We start from the raw sequence: 21,924 nt of genomic DNA, 5'->3' as shown, positions 1-21,924 counted from the left end.
TACGCTAAAAACCTGACTCACAATCAGTAAATGAGCATTACATTTTGCTCTGCGTAAATAATGTGTATGCACTACAGATGCTTTTTCCGTGACTTTTTTATTTGGATTTAAGCGGTACCCGATGCATGTTGTATTTTGAGTACACAATTCAATATTCTATCTTATTTCCGATGTTCAAAAGTACGCAGATGGATTAACAATGTCTGCACCCAGGACGCCGTCAAGTTTTATCTGCGTGGAGAATGAGAAGTTAGCACTCCAGTAATTTAATATCACTCTATGGTGTTCAGACAGTTTCCTGTGCTGTGCAGTACTTGGTAAGTGGTTGTTTCAACGATCATTAAGGCATGCAGGTGCAGGCAGCGCATGCCACATTGCAAACATGCATCGCAGACTTGGTTTTTAAGCTACTAAAGAGACAGAGCTACACGTGCATACCATGCTTACCCCACACCATGCATGCAGTGCATGACCGTCACTGAACTGTAGATGCATTCAAGGTGAAAATAACACATTCCCCATTTGTGTTTTCTTTTCCTGCCTTTTCTTTTACGCCAGAAGGAAACAGAGGAAAAGTGGTATTTCAGGGTGTGTTTTGAAAAAAAAAGAAGGAAATCTGGATAAAAACCAGAAAAGTGGCATCTCTAGTTTAAATTGATTTTAAAAAATTCTATCTCTAAAATGATGTAATATTGACCTCACGTTCAGAACCCCTGCATAGTACTGTATAGAGCCATATTACTAGTCAACTTCTCACATTCAACTTCCACCAACCTTGCTGATGACATCCATCAATATTGCTCCTCTTTTCAGTATCTTTGTCAGCAACATCCAATGACTGACCTCCACTGGCTTCAGTCATTCTGAGTTCTCTGTCCTTCCTACATGTAGTCAGGATACATTGGAGAGCCGGTAGGAAATGTGGGTTTATGGCCCTGGGTGGCACCACAGAAAACATCAGAAGGAGAGTACGCACATCCTGGTCACAAAATCCAGAAAGTCACTGGCATTTCATTGATTTACCTCTGAACAAAATTTACCTTAGTTACTAATAACTACTGATTAGCTACATCCTGCTGTATACACTTCTATACTGGTGTTATTTAATTCAAATATGTAGCAGTTACGGACTACATTTATAGAGAGATATTTTCTAATATGGCAGTATTCTTCGAAATCGGGTATTACGTCATCAAAAAACAATGGTAATAAGCCAACATTCACTGAAAATGTAAACACACAGGCCAGCATGAGGTTGTCTATGTGGCAAAATCCCCTTAACTTACGAGGTGGTATCCTTTATCGATCCATTCATTTTCAAATAAGTATTATTTATGTGATAGAATAATAATAACAATAGATTAATTATGCAAATGTTTTGAGGTAAGACTGATGCAGTATTGTGACACATAAAGCTTTAAAATGAAAATGACAGAACAAGTTCTTGGGTTATGACTGCGACGACAAACATTGCCATGACAATGTAGACATGACACCAGATGACTCGAACCAAAAAGAACAGAATGAAATATGTGGTGGTTTCCCTTCGTTGTAAAAAAGGTTCAGTAAACATTCCCAAAACACTGGCAAGAATATCAAGGTACTGAAATTCAATACAAAGTTTGCCAGTATGTTAGTATTTATGGATCATCAGTTAGTACTGTGCAGTTTTGAAAAAAACAAGGCATTATTTGGTAAAATAAAAAACCATCCAAGCCTACTTTGCCCCTTTGACCTGTTGGCATGGCATAACAAACTTTATGAGTAACCTTGAAAGAACAGGAATACTCTCAGGAACTGACTTTACAAATTTATGAATACAATCTTATCGCAGCCTAATGCTCCAAATTACCTCAATTTACAGGATTGCATTGACAGGCCAGCTATACTTTCATTAAGGGGCCAATCTAGTTATCTTGAAACCTTGTTAGAAACCTTATTCGTGACATATTGGTACCCTGTTTGTAAGGGAAGGTAGGATGGTTAGGTGCATATGACCTTATATTGCAGTATAGGGTTGAGAAGATTCAGCTGGGAGACGTGGGAAACTGAAGAAGCATATCCTCACCTGCCAGTGTCAGATTACCTTGCTGAAGAAGTCTTGATCAAATAAATACTTAAAAGAGAAAGCTGTGGAGGCCATTAACTTGAATGCCCTAGTGAAGACAGAGTCCCAATTTCATCAGGTTTGTGTGCTTACAAGTGCACTGATATGCAAGTATTAAGAGAGTTGAATGACTTTTTATAATGGAATCGCTACTACTCGGTGTACATTCAACATTTCAGATTTTTTTAAAGTTCAAAATCCTTGCCTTTGTAGGGATAAAATGCAAGATTTTCCAAATCAGTCGCCAGTATTGTATGTACATACATGGCTACCCAATTTTCATGCATGTGTGTACATGTACCCATGAATGAATGGACTGCTGACAATTGTTCCTATACAGGAGTAAGATTTCCTTAACTTCTGCATCATTATCACATGTCCTAAATATATCTTTTTTTAAATTTAAAGTTAATTTTCAATGTTCAGTGAAAGTGCACATAAAATTCAGGAGCCAAGGGAGATGTTCGGTATGCCTGATTGTTTGTTCTAGCGGTGTTTGTTATAGCAGTGTTGACCTGTATAAGAAAAAATTGGAAGCTGAACAATTTTACCTACCCCGTTAGCTTTATAAGCAGTGCGCTCAAGTTCCTCTGGTTTGAGATGGTCCAGATCATCTGTATCTCCAAGGATGCCACATATGAAGGATTCCACTACTGACTCCCAGTTATTGCATAAAATATGCTTGTACACCTACATTTTCAAATAAAAAATTACTGAAAAATTACTGTACCCATAAAACCAAATTTTAGTAGAACAACCAATCCTATAAAACATCTTTTCTGAAACTTTGAAAGTAATTGCCGGTTTTAAAAGTTGAATCTCTCATGTCATTTCTTTCTTGAGGAAAAGCCTTCATCCACTTTCTTACCTTTTTTGACATGTGCATAGAGTGACCAGAACATTAAAACTATCTGGAAACAAAGTAGTTTATGTTGTTGACAGATTCATTACTTTGCCAAGCCTTCTTCCTGAAGAACCCAAATTGCTTAAGGTAAAAAAATGCACTAAATAAACACAAAAAATGACACAGGGTATACTATAAAATGCTCAAAATCTACAGGAGCAATTGTTCAACTTAAGAAAACAACTTGAAATGTACCACCCTTGTCTTCCTTACCTTTGGGAAAAATATACAGAAGAAAGAGTTGATAGTTGGGTTGTTAAAGGAGGTACGTTCATCCAATAAGATTCCCTCTACATAGTCATGGAATGTATGATGATTGCACAGGAGCTGAACACCAGTCTTGTCACTACCCTACACATAAAAATCACCAAAGAGATATAGCAAAGCTTTATGTACACATAGATCTTCTCATTTAACAAAACAGCAGTCGGTTTTTGAGATTATAAAAATAGTGTAAACTACCTTTAAAAAATGGACATGGTAAATTTACAGTTTCAAACAAAAGCCTTGCCCCTTGATCCAAATATGCTAGTGCTTATACAACACACGACATGTACAAATATATTATGTGTGTTCTTCGCATCGCACAGCACACTACTGCAACAAACCTTTTGCGAGTTCAATTTAGATAATGTCTGGTACACTGAGTTATCTGATTGCACATAAAAGTAACAATCTGAATTCCACAGACCAAAGACACTGATGCTACACCTTGTGATTTGGGGCAAACTTTGCTGCAGCGATCACCATCTCTGGAATGGACTGGTTCCTTTGTGCCCTTCTCGTCCATTGAGAACAGTGTATTGTTGTAAGGCGTCTGTTATGTGACTAAGCAAAAGCTTGCCCCAAATCATGAGGCAACAGTGCTTTTAGTTTGGAGAATTCAGATTATGTTCATGTGAATTAAAAGAACTTAGTGTACAAAATTTAATTCAAATTTAACTTGTTAAAGGCTTATTATGGTAAACAATGCGTCGCATGCATCAGTCTGGACTTGCACACCAGTACATGCTGTGAGTTGTGTATACATGTGAATACGGTGCATCAATATGAAGAAACAGGTTTCATTGAGTACATTTGGAATAATTCTAATTAGCTCATTAGCTAATGAGATCTAATACAGAGTTGTTTATCTACTGGATGAAATGCAGCCATTTTGTTCTGTGCACTCGCAAGGATTCATTTCTCAGGACTGTAAAGGAAGGGAATGTTATTTTCCAATAACATAATATGCATTTGTACATTGTGCATTGTGAGTAATATGCATTCTACACATTTCATTGTTTATAACCAAGATTTTGCATCAAACAACAGTTGAACCCAAATTTTTTCGGGGCATTCTTTTTTCAATTAATGAGAGATCTGATTTAGATTAATAATAAGCTGATCTGCTCTGCTGCATAGGGCTGAGTGAATTCCAATAATTCACTATCTGAATATTCGACCTTCAATTCGATCAAATATCCGAATATTCACTCTACCGACTGGCAGATCGTCAATGAACAAAAATATACAAAATTGGTTGCAGTAACACACACAATTGTAGTTATAATCATTTGAACAGCTTCTCATGTCTAGGAGTACCGGCATCTCCAGCCAGGATTTAGCAAAATTTAAGAAAATTTAAAATTTACTTTTTGCCCTGTTGAAATTTCTATTCCTTTTAAATTTTTTTATGATGTACTTTTCGAATCGCAAGATTTCTGTCACTTTCCATTTGAATTTGCTTGAAACAAGCCTCCGTAGTGCAACTTTTCTCATTTAAAACAAAAAATCTCCATTCCCTTTCATGAATTTTGCATTCAAATATTCAAATTTGGAAAATAGTATTCAAATTTTTGATAATCGATCGAATATTCAGATATTCGGCACAGCCCTACTGCTGTAATGACCAGTTGACAGGCTGTAAAAAAATTGGTTAAATAAAAGCTTTCAACAACTTAGTTTCTATAATTGTATTTGCAGGCAATAATAATTCTCTTGTGGAAGTTCAAGCGGTCTTAAAAAACCATTTAGTGCTGAGTTTTACTAGATTTAAATTTTAAAACAACAGCAAAAGCAGATCCAGGACAATTTTTTGAGGGGGGATTGTTTACTGGGGCCCCAAAATTTGGCAATTGTTTTACATTACCTCTTACATGTATGGCCGTTTGGAGGCCCGAGGCTAAATTTGGGGGCTTTTTACCCATTAGTGGGGGAAGGAAAGTGAAATAGTCTTTCAAAGTTGCCTTTTAAAATTATTTTCTCAATAAAAATACCAATTTAGCTTCTTTTGTGAAGACGGGCCAAGTTATCTACACTCCGTTGATCTCCCAATGAACTATAGTTACAGGGACAGAATCTTTACGGGGACACACAGAAATCTACACAATCTGGCCCACCTACCAGGGCAAAACACCCAAACGTCATGCCATTACAGGTTATGCCTTCCCATGCATCCTCAAAAATTAAAGAGTTTTGTAATCACTGTGATAAGCTCCGGTAAACCTTTCGTAAATTTGTAACAAACCCAGCCTCTGAGACACCATGGAGACGCCAGCAACAAATAACCTCTAGGGTCATTACCTATGTAAACTTCAACTCAGGGCCCCCCTTTTCCAAGTGGAGTGTGCAGTGGATTCACTACAATGGAACCCTCTGTGAACAGGTAACACCCCCCCTGTAGTGTGGTATGAGTCTACTAGAGAATACTTACCTGAATCACCCACTAATGCATTATTTCCCTGATGCCAGTTAGCCATTCTCTAAAATCTGATCAACTGCAGTGCGCCCTTATCTGCCATAATGCAACGATTCATTGCTGCCATGATGGTTGTCTGTAACTGATAGTTACTATTTCAGTGGGCAATGGTGTCATGTGTCACTGGAGAAGGGGTTGAGTTGAACTCTTGGTCAAATCATACTTGAGTTCTTTGGTCCTGCACAGATCCCATTTTAGGGTCCAAACTGGGTACCAGAGTTTATCAAACAAAACCCCTGTGTAAGAGTTAATGTTTGATACAAAGATATCTGGAGGTTCAGAGATGGGCAAATGATGTTTGGTTTGGAACCGAAGTGCAGGGATGAAGCAGTCTCCTTGGAATTCCTGACATATTTTGTCCCTTTGTGATCGAAATTGCATGCAGGTCACTTCCCCAGAGAGATGTTGTCACTACTGACGGGAAGGTCTGTTTCATACTTGTATGTATAAGAGAAGCTCAGCTAATTGGTGTAAGAGGGCTTCTGTGAGCTATTGAAGAACCAGACCGCAAGTCCCACGATGGAAATATGTAGCAATAAACATTCCCCCTAGATGTTAAAAGGCTGATGACTTGAGAAGTAAGGTCATCATTCAAACTGTAGTGAACTTTTATGACAGCTAAGCAACAATTACTGATCACTGCTATTTGAAGGCCCAAATTATAAAGACGGAGGAAAGTCCATAATGGTAGTTACAGAATGTATTGGTTTGTGATAAGGATTGCTCTGTGCACAATTGAATGAAATGCTGCAGTCAACTGTCATACATCTCACGGACAGACAACCACTGTCCTCATGTGGCCATGGCCACAGCATTGCCATAAAGGCCTCGCACCTTGAAGGATCGTTGCACAAGGACGAGCAAGTCAAATGTAGAACCTGTGACTGTAGGTGCAGAGTCTTGGACTTTGGTTGGAAGAGGAAATCTGCTTGTTTTGTGAGAAAAAGTGGTGGATTGATGAGGGGTCTGGTCAGTAGGGAATTATTGGTGTAGCCAAAGCAAAGTGATGAGAACGATGTGATGTAGCTCTTGTTTTACATCTTGGCGAGTACCACTCAGAAATAAAGTTATCAATGAGGGTTGCTGTTTATGTTGAGGTCATCTGTCTAGCAACTGAGATGTGAATGGAATAGTATGGAGTAGATTGTAAATGTGGGTGCATTTGACTGAGATTTTTTTTTTTGGCAGTGGCCGGGCATGTGTGCACGGCTGCTGGTCAACATGGCGTCTGCTTTTCCAAGATAAAGAACAAGTATTATGATATTTAGTGGCTCTTCTTTGCTTCTCTCAATTCTTACTAAAAAAATTGTTCATTCAAACACAAAGTGTGGTTGAGGGATATTTTTGTCAACTGTTCAGCTACATGTACCTGCATCTCCCAAGCACAGCTACATCAGCCTGGTCTGTCAGGCTGGGGGACTGTGCAGGGTTGGTACTATGGGGTGCTGTTACATCGAAGTTGAGGTCCCGCTTGGGAGATGTACCCACACATGAAATAATTCTCTGAGGAAGTAGGGTGTTTGAGTAAGGTAGCTCGAATGGATAGAACTGACTGAAATACCTCAATACGTTCTTGCCTAGTGACGACTTGTTATCATGGTAAGGCATGGCCACTGCCTTAGTGTGAAAACGGATATTGAGGGCCTGCATGGGAAGTTCGGCAGGTTCTCTAGCCTTTATTCCATCATTCACGGGCAGTGGGATGCGATGATTGCCCCAGCGACACAACCTACATGACTGCTGATTTCCATCAGTGTGAATGTGGTTAAAACCATCAGAAACATGACTAATAACATGCAAGATCAAAGAGAGATGACCATGTTCTCTGTGGGACTTAAGGAAAACAGGTAACCAGGGAAATCATGCTACCAGAGGAAGGCTTCAGGCTCTCAGCACAAAAACAGCCCTTTGTGACTGGAGTGCCATCTGGTAAAATGGCTTTCTTTACTGCTCAACAAAAGCTGGTTTGTGGTGGACATACAGGGTCCCATAAATCACGTATTTAACCCTCCTGTTGGTCAAATCTAATGTGACCAGAGGGTTCAACCCGTGGCACAGATGGATTAATGTACTTCATGCTCACAGTCACCCTGACTGTGTTAGACCTCGTAGCAGGCAGAGTGGGCACACATCAGCCACACCCATACCCAGCGCATCTCTCCACTGGACCTGACAGCACGTACGGTAAGTGACTTGGGAATGTCCACACGCCAAGTACAGGGTCGGCTCACCCAGGAGGCCACAGTAGGCCCATCTTTGACTGAAACCAAACTAGTCTTCCGTCACCAGGTCGGGACTGCTAGGGGTATACGGCACTTCCTCTATTATATACTGTTGCCTTCAAGCGTGACAGTCACGGGAAAAGAGGGAGGCAAGGTCCACGTACCCTGACCAGGATGAGGCCACTAGGAATATTGCTGACCTTTTTCTCTTTTATTCCGTTCTCGGTGAGCACGGTCATCACGGGAAAGGACAGATGGCAAGGTCGGTGTTCTATGATCAGGGTATGGCTGTTTGGGCTATACTGCACTTTGTCACTCTTACCCTGTTCTCGGTGGTCAGCGGGTTGCAGCAATCATGGGAGACAATTGACAAGAAGGTTGAAATCTGGCACAATGGACCACCTGCCAGCCCCAGGTTTATAGCGAACATGACTCTAGAGCGCAGGGTCAATTCACCCCAGAACTTCCAAGAAACTAGGTCTAAGTTCTCAACTCCCTTCGGTCATATCCTCTGTCACAGTAATGAGAACAATGGGGGTATACCTCACTTCTCTCTCGTTCTCAGTGAGATGGAAGTCACAGGTGAACAACAGAAACTCAGCCTGTGTTCCCTTGCTCGTATTCATCAGCTCCATCCTCACCATCAGTGACAGTAGGACGGGGGTGTTCCTTAACCCCAGGAGTGTACGAGTGTGACTCCATGGAATTGCCCTTAGAGAGCAGGGGCAACAGTGAGCACTCTGCTCTATTTTCTACTGGAACTACTGATGGTGGGCTTTGAAGATGGAATGATAGGGAAACCAGACATTCCCTAATACACATGCAAAATGGGGAAACAAAAATATGTATACATGCAACGGCTGTACAGTCTAGGTACAAACCAAGTACTAACAAAGCAAACAACATACATATATAGCGGGGACGCCCTAATGTGCATAAGCTACATTAAGAAGAAATATAAATCTGTGAAAGGGGGTTAACTTACTATAAGCTCAGTTGATCAAGATATATCACAGATGCAAAGCACAGATTCCAAAAAATCAAGAGGTATGAAAAACACGTCTGTGTACTATAGCGTTAAGAAAAAGGACGATCATGGCAGCAATGAGGCGGCAGAATCGATATGCATAATCGATAATTGTCGCGATAAACTCCAAAAGATGTACTGTACATGCACATAGGGAAGTCAATGCACCGCGTGTTGAGCCCCGCATTACTGCATTTAGGCCACACAAATACTCCATTGAAAACCTCAAACCACAAAGTCACTGTTGGCCCCAGCAGCTGCAAGGGTCTTACAAGTATTAGGGAGCAGAACCAAACCAACAGACTGTACGCGTGTGGAGAGGTCACTGGTATTGATGTGCTCAACCACATGCTGTTAATAAACAGACATCAGTCAAGCAGTGTAGGGCTTGTCATTTGAAACTTCTTGGCAACCGTGGCGAAGGAAACTGATACCTAAGTGTGTTTTTCTAATGCCGACTTACACCAAGGATTTTTTGTGGTCTTGTAGAAAAGGGAAAGAGTGAAACATGCAGAGAAATGAATGACAACTTAGAAATACCGACTTAGAAATGAGGTGAGGGCATCAATACCAGAAGCCCCTCTACTAACAAGCATGCACTCTGTCCATTTTGGAGGTTGCCTTATTGAGCGAACTTTACCGCTAATGTGTGTCCCATGATATGATATGATATATGATAATTTAAGTTGAAATTTGCTTTCCACGAGCATTAGAGTTCTAAATATGGAGATAATACATATACATCAGTTTTTTTTTTACACGGCTCTCATGACATAGTGGAAAATGATGTCATCACGGTAATATCGGATATCATGATATTTTTTCATGATATTGCAATATAAAAAGAAATAAATATTGAAAAGGCTTACAATGCAGTTGATCAAGTTTTAGCACATGGCTAACTGACGTTAGGGAAATAATGCATTAGTAAGTGATTCAGGTAAGTTGAATGCAGTAGACTACTGAAACAAAACTCCTTTATTTGAAGAGAGTGCTGTTCAGCTAAAAACTACATATATGCTTTTCTTATCTATGAGAAACATAAATCTTCAGTATAGCAAAACCATGATATACACGGCAGGCTAATGTTCTATTCCAATGTCAATGCTGCATGTTCTGTGACACATCACTGTAAACATAAAATATGATAAAGATATGTGTTTTCCTACGATGAGAAGCAGCTAAATTTGAGGCTTGATACAGTTTATCAAATATGGCCACAGAGACCATAAAGGATGCTGAATGTACCTCTGAGTGGTAGATGATTTTCCAGAGCTTGGCAAACCAGTCCAGTTGCAATGGAACACCTTCCAATGCTACTAATACACCTGAAACAGCACAGATGTCAATATTCATTACATTACCAAATATGAATGGATGCCATTCTGTCAGTAGCAGTAATCTCATACATGAGTAAATAAAGCTTACTGTAACGGGAAAGAAAATTATTTCTTTTTAGTGAGCACTGTGTATTTTAAATGTATTTCTTTTTCTGAAGCCAATTTTAAAAATTATTTTAAGGGGCAATTTTGGATTCTTTGTGGAATAACTGCTCTCTGAAATTGATCAAAGCACGGCCACAGTTGGTAAATCAAAATAAAAAAGTGCAAAAATCTCCTTCACATAATCATCATGTGATCAGTATGCAATCAGAAGCTACAATAGTTTAGGCCTCACTGCCCACTATGGAGCAGCATTTTTTAAGGGGGTGAGATTACCTAACAATTTTTGTGACATTTATGACCAAACAGTTTATTTCTTACTCTTTGAGAAGTTCACATTTTATTTGATTGAGTCAAAATGACAATAGCATGGGGATCATGAATAAAGCGGCTTCTGAAAACAACATATAATCAGAGAACTTTTTTAAAAGATGCTTAATGTTTTCATACACTTTCACATACTTTTTGCTTGCCTGAGGACCCTTTTCAGTGCCCCAGAATCCATTAAAGAAGGCCAAACATCTAACAATTGGAATGGCCTAAAAAAAAATGGGAATGGTTTCCATCAGTATGACAGTTAAGGCAAAAGATAAAATTCTCCCTCACATTATAAGTGTGTGGGATGGGTGTACTAGAGAATACCTACCCAAACAGTCACTACATGCCTATTATTATTCGTTGAAAAGTTTTGCACCCTGACCTCCCACAATGCAACCCGGCTTTGCTGCCATGATCGTCCTTTCGAAGCAACACAAAGAGACGGAGCCAAAATGGGGAGGATGGGCCAGAGAGCACTGTTTGGGTAGGTATTCTCTAGTAGACCTGACCTACACTTAATGTGGGGGAGGAGTCTATGGCACTCTACCTACCCAAACAGTCACTACATCTGCAGAGTGGCACCAATCTAGGAGGGTTGGCTATGACATAAAAGTGATAGTCTTGAGCATAAAAATATGCACTGAGAATAGTACCAAATTAATGCACTGGGAGGTAATAAACACCAATCTCACCAGAAAGGGATCTCCAGGCTGATTGTCCCTTTGTTTAGTCTGCAGATGGCTCCTTTGACCTCTGCACTGCTGACAGTAGGATCATCTTGCCATGTGCACAGTCACTCTGCAAGACATCTTTTAGGTAGCAGGAGGTAGATGTAAGAGATTTCCAGCAGGCAGCCTCAAAAGTGTCTGCAATGGTGATCCCACAGAAGTAAGACCAAGACGTAGGTATACATGTAGCTCTTACGTCATGGGCTCTGATATAGTGCTGGCTCTGGTTATCGGGATGTGATGCCCAGTTTGGATTAGTAAATTTAATAGCTCAAACTATCCAGTGGGCTATGATGTCTCTGGCCAGTGTGGTTTGGTAGAAGTATTAAAAACTTGGAAAACCGTACCTCTCAGGTTCTTGGTTTTGGCTAGATACCACTTCAGCGTATGAACTGGGAACCAGAGCTTGTCTGCATCGACTTGCACATGCAAAGCAATGGTCGGTACAAAAATTTCTGGTGGATCAAAAGAAGGAGATTGCTTTTGGTTTAAAAGCCAACGGATGGAATGAAGCGAACGTTGTGTGGCTTCCAATGTACGTGTCCCTCAGCAATGGAGAAGGCTTGAAGTTCAGAACCCCTCCTGGAAGTGGCCATGGCCAGAAGGAGGCTAGCTTAACACTGGTATGCAGCAGGGTTGCATTACCTAGAGGTTCGAAGGGGGCATCAGTGAGCATCCTTAGAACTTTGCTCAGGTCCCATAACATGACTAAGCACCTTAAGTGTGGGTGCTCAATAAACATACCACGCACAAGATGATGAAGGACAGTGTTATCAGATACAGAGGAGCAATCCATGAAGCCAGAATGTACAGCCAGAGACACCATAGCCAATTTACCATACAACGGCACTGTCGGTGCTGAATGGAGAATTCCTGACTTCAGCTGCTAGAGGATGTCTGGTCTTGCCAGAAGGATGAACAGCTGGTGAACCAGGAAACTGGTTAGTCTAGGGATCCGAGGCTGAAGTGGCCAGAGAGGGGCGATAAGCAGAATCCGACAGTGTCTGCACTCTATCTTGGATATGACCCTCGGAACAAGAGAGATGGGAAAGTGTACTCTGGTAGGCCGGTCTAATCAATCTGCAGGGCGTCTGTAGCCCACGCTCACGGGTGAGGCGTTCTGGTGCAAAACACCAGGAGTTGGATGTTGTCTGCTGACGCAAAGAGATCATTGAGGTCTCTCTATCGCTGAGATGAATAGTGCCATGAGCCAGAGCGTCTGCTACAGTATTGTCGGGCCCTGCGATGTGGATCGCTTGCACGTTGATTGAGTGATCCATCGCCCAATGAAAGATTTCCCATGTCAGGACACACAGCCGGGGAGAGCATGTACCGCCTTGATAATTGATGTAGGCTACTGCTGTGGAGTTGTCCAAGCAGATCAGGCCGTTTTTCCCTTGATGTGTGCAAGGAAATGACACTGATACGATTTCTTTGGAATTCAGTGCTCCAGTTGATGTGGAGAAGGGAGGCCCCCCATCAGAAAAGATGATGCATTGGTCAAAATAACTACCTCGGGTTTGGCTTGCTGGAAGTAGCGCCCGGTGAGTAAGTGGTCCTTTTTTAGCCACCATAGTAGATATTGATGGACATCCTCTGAAATGTTGACTGGTATTCTCGATAAGTTCTGTCTCGGGATGACAGGGAGAGAGTAGATGAATCTGGAGTGGTCTCGCGGAGTCTGCACCACGGTATCAGGTCCCCCATACTGGCCGTTAAGCCAAGGAGACAGAGCCAAGCAAGGACAGGTGGTGACTGCGACAAGCGGAAAAGAGAGCCGCAGTTTTGAAGATTGGTGACTCGGTCGGCCGTCAGAGTGATTATACCCCTGTGGAGATCAAGTATTGCCCCCAGGTACGCCGGAAGCTTGGATGGTATCAGGTTCGGCTTTTCTAGGTTGATGAGAAAGCCAAGACGGGAAGTGAGTTGCGGCTACGGCCTCGTCTAGGGATCGGCCCACGATCAACCAGTTGTCTAGTTACTGGAAAATTACGACATCTAGCTGGTGTAGGTAAGCCCCAATGGTCTTGGCAATACGTGTAAAGACTCTGGGCGAAGTTGATAGGCCGAATGGCAGGGCACGGAACTCATATACTCTCCCTTCGTACATGAATCGGAGGAACTTGTGGTCCCGCTTGTGAACGGGTACAAAAAGGTAAGCATTGCGAAGATTGATCGGTGAGGCCCAGGACGGAACTAGTAGGGATTGTATCAACGTCAAGATGGTTTCATGCAAAACTTCTTGGGGTGGATAAACTTGTTCAATGGCTTCAAGTTGACGATGGGATGCCATTTGTCTGTTCCCTTTTTGGGTGTGAGAAAGAATGTTGAAACAAAGCCCACTCCGAGCTGGCTGGGGTAAACATGAAGGATAGCCCATTTTAGAAGAAGGGAATTTATCTACCACTCCAGTGCCAAGCATTTGTCTTTGTTGTGAGGGACAGGAGTCGGCCATAGTATCGCTTCGGACGGCAGGGCGCTTGTAAACTTGAGGGAATATCCAAGGGCCAGAGTCAAGAGGACCCAGCTGTCCAAGTTGATGATCCAACGTGAAGTGTAACAGTCACCTGCAACGTCCCTGAAGGAACAGGGGGCACATGATGACTTCCCACAGAGCTGGAATGTCTGACTCATCCTGGGAGTGATACGGGTTGAGGCCCAGTATTTGCTCGATTGTTGAAGAGGGGGACAAAAAGAGTGACGCATCATGAAAGTCTGGCCCGATGTGGGCCTGACTTGGCAGAAACTACACTGCTGAGGTCGCTGCGAAGTTGAAGGAGGTGTTTTGTGGAGCTATATTTTCTTGGCCGTATCAACCCGCTTAGCCTTGGTCTCCAGCATGTCAACAAACTTGCCGGCGAAAAGGTCTTCCCCGAAAAGCACGAAGGCGAGACTTAAGTCCCTCGTAAGGAATATGCATTGCATCAAGGTCATTTGATCTTCTCATTGAAGTCGCCAGACAGGATATTAAAACAAACTGTTCAAACGTATTGTTCAGTCCTTCATCAAGGCCACAAAGAGCTAGGGCTGCAAAATCTGGGGAGACTGGGGAATTTTACTGGCGCGCACAGGAGATGTTCTTCAATAAAAAGAGTGGGAAGGCAGTACAACGGAGCCCAAAGCAGGAGGCTTAGTTGAGCTTTGCGAGCGTGGATTCTAGCAGGGACTTGTCCTTATCCTGGAAGGTCGCCTTAGCAGATGGTTTTTCTGGAATCAGTGGAGATTTTGTCTTTGCCGCATCGGGAAGGTCTGGGACTGACAAGAAATTCTCTAATCTTCAGCCGGGAAATAATAGAACACCGCCACTCGCTTGGGAAGTGCACGCCATTACTTGGCCTTGGCAAGGGACTTGAAAATCTACACGAATAAGTGATCGAGTGGGAGTTCAGGAAAAATTGGTCCGGGAGACTCCACTCGAGCCGTGTGGCATTTGAATGAGCCATGGCTGGTGTCCTCTTTGGGGGAGTGACTGATGGCAGGCCGAGCACGTTAATCATGTCCTACTGAAGAAGATCGAGGTGGCCCTTGGACAGAGTGAGGGCATTAATGGAATCAACTTTGTCCTCTGAAGAAAATGCTGGTTGCGTGGTCGGAGACAGGGCCGTGTCCTGCTACGAGCCATGTGTACTCCCGTGGGGAGTGGCCTGCTCTGACAGAGGAATGCCCGGTTGATGTAACTCCGCTGTGGAACCCCGTCCGGTGTCATCATGGCTCACGACTGAAGGGGGTTGAGGGGGCTGGTATGCCAGGAACGGGTCCAGGGCAGTAGAGGCCGGCGGTGGTTTATCGTTACGGCGGTGAGTGATGGAAGTCCGGGCTTCATTGATGGATAGGAAGGCTGAGATCTGTGGCTCATAAGTTGGCTCAGGATGATCGAAGCGGTGCCTCTTCTTGGGTTTCAAAGAACTCGATGAAGAGGAGTATTATTTGTGTTCGCCTATCCTAGTACTGGGTGACCCTACATCGGAGGTGGCAGTCAGGGCTTCAGGAGGTAGAACACCCAGGGAGTGTTCCCAGTCGAGGTTGGTGGGAACTGCAGAATTCCAGGCAGAGGGACCAGGAGAAATGAGGTCCGATGACCCAGTGATGCCCACTAGAAAGCCTGAGCTGCAGATGGGCTGTGGCAGCTTGGAGCCCCACTGGCATAAAAGCCTGGTAGGCTCCACAAAACCCAAAATAGAGTTGGTGGGTGCCAGGGTGTAGTGGCTCAACGGCGCACCAGAAGATGACTTCAGTGTCTTGGCCGGAGGGAGTATGCACGGAGGCCACAGGAGAAGTAGTCTTCTTGGCCGATGTCGAATGGCAGCTGGTGTTCTTTGGAGCATGGAGGAAGGACACTGAAGGAGTTACAACTCTGGCACATCAAAGTGCTCCATGATCATCGCCGCACGGTCAGACGAACAATAATAAACATACCGAAAATGCCTTATTACTGCCTGCAGCTTAGTTGAACAAGTGGGGCCAGTAGTATCGTAGCAATATTTGTGGTGTTTTCTTTGCAATTAACTACAACTAATTGCAGTGACTAGGAAATAGAAAGAAAAATATCTGTCGTTAGATTTACTTTTGCTGTCATGAATAATTTTTTAAAAGATGATGATGCACTTTCCATTATCCATGCAATGTTTGCAGTTTTAGTTTTTCACTCGAAAACATCAGTTTTCAAAGTCTTTGTACGAATTTGGCTAAGACTGGCCAACAACATGTTGACCACCACAAGACAGTAAAGTTCACGAAAAACAAAATGCGCTGTTTCACCACAAGGAGTGATCATGAGATTTCATGAAATACCTTTCAGTGTAAATTCCGCGATAAAAATTATTCAAATAAAACACAAAATCTTCTTAGCAACTTGGCTATTTATTCCCAAAATAAGTCCAGAAGAAAGCGTTCGATAAGGGCAATAACTGTTCATGAACACTTAGGGTACACAGCCTAATAAAAGCAACTGTGCAAGCATAAAATTTGATGTTGTTGTCAGATCATATCAAGCACCAACAATGGTATGAATATTCAACTTCCTTTACTGATGTACACAACGTTTTTAAGGATAGAGATTATCGGCGAAAAAATTGTGGCGATGATCATGGTGTACAAAGGGGCTTATGGTTGTGAAAACAGGTGGTGCGTTGTATGCATTGCCGCACTCTGGCTATGGACATACTGGGCATGCCAGAAAGCGGTAATTGGTCAGATGTTATAACCCAGGCAGTTTGAACTCCTTCTGTGTCCTTCCTCCATGTTTGGAGTTGCTGGGGGAACACTGGCTGGAATGCCACGTGGATTCCTCTGGGCCATGGTGGTTGAAGGGCATGAGGAACAATGATGGAAAGACGGGCCCCGGGAGCCGTCTGATGGGGCACTCTCTCAGGAGCCCCGGCTGGCTGGCCAGGCCAGCAGTTGACCAAGGAGACAGGGTCCTTGCCTGATCCTGGCAGTGTCCCTGCTCAGGTCTTCCACAGTCGACCACAGAGCTTCTCCGTCAGCTCCATGGGGTGAAACGAACCAGGGGCCTGGCCAGATCTTAGCTGGAATCCCCTGGACAATGGCAAGGCCTTTTCCTCGTCCGGTTAGCCGGAGAAGACAGGGGAATATAACAGATCCTGACAGCAACCCCCTGAATTCAACCGGCTAAGGACTGTAAATTATTGGTAGGGCAGACACAAGCGTAGCTGGAACGAACCTTGCAGTACCAACAATAAACACCTGAAGGGTGCACAGAAGGAAAATTGAAGAGAAGAACACAAAATATACACACAAAAATACTCTTACCAACAAATAGATGAAAATCAAGGTAATACTTTATTCACAAAGGAAAGATTGGTGATCAAATCGACACAGAACCTGAAAACTTGATAAAACAAAGATGGCTCGAGAAACGTGTCTGTTATGCTATGGCGTTAAGAACCAGAAGGTTGATCATGGCGGCAGAGCCGCGTTGCATTGTGGGAGGTCAGGGTGCACTACAGCCGATCAAATCTTTCCAGAAAATAATAATAGGTGACTGTTTGGGTAGGTAGAGCGCCTTACACCAAAGCTTTGCCAAAACATTGTAGTCAATTACTTAGGTTGATGGTATCCTCAGTGAACAGGTTGATACTCAGTGCTGTGTGACAGAGGGTCTCAACCAACTGATGATATGGGAGAAAGTAATCACGGAGGGCAGCATCATAGACTGGATCAGAACCCTGCATTCAACAAAAAAAAACAGGTTCACATTTATGTCTGCAATAAACCGCTTCAGTGTAAATGCAACACACTGAGACATTTGGTTGTTTCTCGCTTCCAACTACATGTAGCTTTGCTCCATACACAACTACATGACGTAGTATTCACATATAAATGTCACTTGCTGTCACTGCAACTTTTAAGAATAATGAATGAAGGGGCCATCCATTAAGTAATACACAAATTCTTCAGATTTTAAATCCAAGGCCCCCAATGCATACACATCCCATACTGTAGTTTGGCTTAGTTTGGCTTATCCCACCAGTGGTGCAGGGTGTAAAATAATTTGTTATATGATTTTTGGTGTCTGCATGTACACATTGCCCCTAATCCTCCCTCCCCACTGTAAGTGTATGCAATGGCAACAAATCTAACCCTCCCCCCGCTTGTGGATGGCCTATACACAGTAAAGAGTAACTGTGCAGACACACTGTAAATACACTGCTGAAGAAAGGTTTCATGTATTTATCATCTTTTAAATGAACCCAATGAACCCCAGAAAAGTTTGGAAGTACACAGTAGCAGGCCAACAAGCCAAGGGATTATCAAGTATGAGTAAATTACGTCTTTAAAAACGATAAACAGTTTTGAATACGAATGTTGCATGGAGGTCTACATGAATACACTGTGCTATGAACATGCAGACAGTAAGCCTCATAACTGTAAATGAACATTCTTACATGTGATGTTTCTAGCTGACTTGGATGAAGAAACATCTGTAGTTCTGGCCTAGGAGGTCGCATACTAGTCTTGTTGGGGGCTGGCTTGGGCATGCGCCTGGGAAAATATGGACCTGTGGCCACTGAAAGATAATACAAACAACTTGTCAATATATATTTCAAGTTACAAAACAGCCGATATTTTTCATTTGTCTAGGAAGAACACATTATAAACTAACTGAAAACAAATATCCACTAGATACCATAATTCACAGTTATCAGACTGAACTTTGTTTTTGAATGAACTAAGCTTTTATAACTTCACTTTTAAAAGTTTTATGTTAAGTTAAACTCCTGCATGGAATAATACCTTAAAAAACACCAAACATCACCAAAGTAATGAGTCGGATCAGTTTTAGCAAGACTTCCTCATCATAATTTGGACATATATTGTACACATCAATTTATGGGTTTTGGGCTGTGACCTACTTCTGAAAATTCTGTCAATCATCTTAAATTGGGGAAAAGATTGTGAGTGGTGATGTAGTTTGATTTTTAAAAAAATCACTTTTATCTGCGACGTCTTCACGTTCCCCTATTTCCCCTGTCCCTCTCTTAATTTTTCCAATTAAATTGCAACTAACAATAGGAATAAGTTTTTGTCCTTTTAACCCTAACATTCCTCAATTATTTCATGTCAATATGATTTTCCATACACTCTAGGAGGTTTAAATAAACAAACTTATGACAGGGTACATGTAAAAACTTGATTTGGGCAATCATAAACAAACTGTCTGTTTCAATTCTGGAACTCTTCAACCCAGTGTCACTGGTCTGATAAGTTAACAGGCCATATACCTGTACATGCATGGGGGTTACAACCACTGCATATACTGTGCATGCATCGAGAGCTGGGGGAGGGTCTATCAAGTCAGCCTTTTGTGTATATGTCATGGATGGCCAGCTTATAACTCCTACCTCCACCCCCCCCCATTGTAAGAAAATGGAAAGACTGAATACCAAGGAATGGTCCTTATTCTGAACACTTGAGTATACTTACATGGGATGTTATTCTTTTGAAACTGGAGATGTACATGGAGGATGATGGGCACCAGTCTCTGCACACACTCTCTTGGGTACAAGACTACCAACTCATTCAACAGGGCTGCCGGAAAGGGAAAAAACGTCAACTGCAAATGAATGACTAAAGTGTTTTAGTTCAATTCTTTTATTTCAGTTGTTTTTGGAAGAAAATCTGAGTTGTTTTTTAAAAGACTTTGGAAAATGGAAAAGAATAAAGAAAAGTCTTCTGTAAATTTTGTAAATAAGAGAAGGAAAAAGAAGAAATGTAAATGAGAGACGAAATAATGAAGAAAAGACAAGAGGTGTATGAGTAAAATTCTTTGAGAAAAAACAGTGTTGTCTGTGCTTTTTTGTAAGTTCATTTTATATAATTGGGGGAAGAAGTTTTCAGGGATGGGTTCAAATAATAGTCTTCAAAAGTAAAAATGGGTGAATTAAGTTAGGCAGAAAAGCAGACATTAGGCTCTAATGAATAGAGGTTCTGCATGGCAGCCATCTTTCCGGTAGCTGCTTTTGTCGCGGAGGAATAGCACAAAAGGTCTACTCAAGTGTATCCCTGTGGAACAAAAGCTCTTACTGGAAAAATGGCTGCCATGCACAACCTCTGTGTTGAATAACACAGGGGAAAATGCTAGAAGGTGCATGGACAATGCAGCAGTACCTAGCACACACTCTAGCAGCACAGTCTGACCGGGTGCAGTGTGACCCAGTGTACGCTCCAGACCCGGCCTGGTTGGCCTTGGTATGTGTGAGCAATAAAACATTATTTAATACCAGCAGCCCAGCAGTCACTCATAAAACAATACCCTGCCTATTGGGTTAATTAAATAAAGAAAAGGCTTTGACAAATGTTAAAAAGTAAACTGAAGTTTGCAATCAAATATACCTAGGCTTTCCTTTCTGACATTGTCTGGTGTGTAACAGTTAAGCAGTGTTAGCAATTTCTGTGCAAATTCCATACGTTCTTGCCACTGTAGTAAGGATTGCTTCACATCTGAAAGGAGATAAGAATTAGTATTATTCACTCACATAATGATAAATTTATGAAATCTTCTGAACTAAAAGCATCCCAAAAAATGAGGTATCAATTACTCAGAGAGTCAACAGGTGTTTTCGTTTATATGGACCATGTTTTTTAAATCAGAGATTAAGATTCATGTTCCATGCCAGAAGAGCTGATCTCTTTTAGTTTCTTGTATTTTGAACTTGTGGCAAAGCTTGACAAACTGTAAGCAGAGGTGCCATTGGAGGAAAATAAAATATCCACAAAATGATCACCAGAGGTTTCAGAGGGCCCCAAAGTAGTGTAGGATCTATGGTACACACTGTGTTTGCTTCAAGATACCCCTTAAAATACCAATTTCTTATGTTGTATCTCACTTTTCATGTGGACAAACATCTTAATGGTTTCAAGATGTTAAAAAAGCTTGTTTTTAAAAATCCTGAAATCAGGAAGCATCCTGACAAATCTCACCCCTGTGTAAGGTAAGTAATTCCAGTGTACCTAACCACAATCTTTGGTCAATGCTTTAAACTGATGGGAATTGAGAAATGCAAGATGCCCCATTATTTGTCAATAAACAAAATTACAGAAAACTATGGTTTGTTTCAGCTGAATCCCATTTGAAGACACCCTTTGTGCAAAGACAAATGACATGTATGTTTTCCACCTGTACCTTTTGATCACAAATCTAACCACACTCACAAACACTAACTCACAAATCAAGGCTAGGTAAATTTGGTTGTGCTTCAAACTACCTTTTCTTTCCTTGTATTTGCTAGCACACTGCAACGTTAGCAGGGTGATTGACAACAGCTCCACCAGATCTCCTGTCACATGGCATGCTGTGGCTTCATGGTACATCATATGAAGTGTGTTGAATGCCTAGAAACAACAATCAAAATTACCCAGGCTCATACCACAATACAATATCCTCCCTCCCCCAGGCCAAAAAAGGCACTCAGTTTTGCTTGTTTATGACAGGAAAACCTGACAGTTGCTACACAGTATCTTCCCATGCCAATAAAGAGTGGTTTGTCAAGCCTATATCCAGGCAAGTTTAATGTAGTTAGTGTCACGCATTTCTGAGAACTGACCAATTCCAGTAGACTTACTAATACCTCCAAAAATACATTTTGAGACTGAAACAAACTTTCCACTTCTCTAAAATCATTTAAGATCAAATACATAAATAATCTTGGAATTACTTACATCTGCTAGTCTACTTAACCCGTGGTAAGTGATGACTCCTAGTCTGTCGTCATCATTTTCCAGTAAAACACGGAAAGCACTGCAAACAATCCAAACAGGTTTCTTAAATCAGTGGAGACAGCTGAGAGAGATGTATAAGTGCAAAAAAGATAAGTTTCCCTGTGAACCAGGAAGTGCAAGAAACTGTGCTCAATCAGAAGTATGCATGGTTCTTAAATATACGCCCCAACAACTGGAAACTATGAACTTAACCA

General features: G+C 41.9%; 1 protein-coding gene across 2 annotated transcripts in view; it reads right to left on the bottom strand.

Annotated features, from left to right (window-relative positions):
* Positions 1–21,924, bottom strand: part of usp34 (ubiquitin specific peptidase 34) — a 118,027-nt gene that overhangs the window by 5,992 nt on the left and 90,111 nt on the right. For both annotated transcript variants that reach the window (XM_087134124.1, XM_087134185.1), the window contains exons 66-75: positions 21,671–21,749; positions 21,217–21,343; positions 20,345–20,452; positions 19,436–19,540; positions 18,397–18,518; positions 17,553–17,676; positions 10,249–10,328; positions 3,225–3,362; positions 2,663–2,797; positions 775–979 (exon numbers count right to left, since the gene is read on the bottom strand). In XM_087134124.1, the coding sequence (XP_086990250.1) occupies positions 775–979; positions 2,663–2,797; positions 3,225–3,362; positions 10,249–10,328; positions 17,553–17,676; positions 18,397–18,518; positions 19,436–19,540; positions 20,345–20,452; positions 21,217–21,343; positions 21,671–21,749 (1,223 nt within the window). The remainder of the gene's footprint in view (positions 1–774; positions 980–2,662; positions 2,798–3,224; positions 3,363–10,248; positions 10,329–17,552; positions 17,677–18,396; positions 18,519–19,435; positions 19,541–20,344; positions 20,453–21,216; positions 21,344–21,670; positions 21,750–21,924) is intronic.

The sequence above is a fragment of the Acanthaster planci genome, linkage group LG01, assembly GCF_054643075.1.
Source record: "Acanthaster planci isolate LZ-2023a linkage group LG01, COTS_SCS, whole genome shotgun sequence".
NCBI lineage: Eukaryota > Metazoa > Echinodermata > Asteroidea > Valvatida > Acanthasteridae > Acanthaster > Acanthaster planci.
This window is presented reverse-complemented; position numbering and strand designations above follow the sequence as displayed.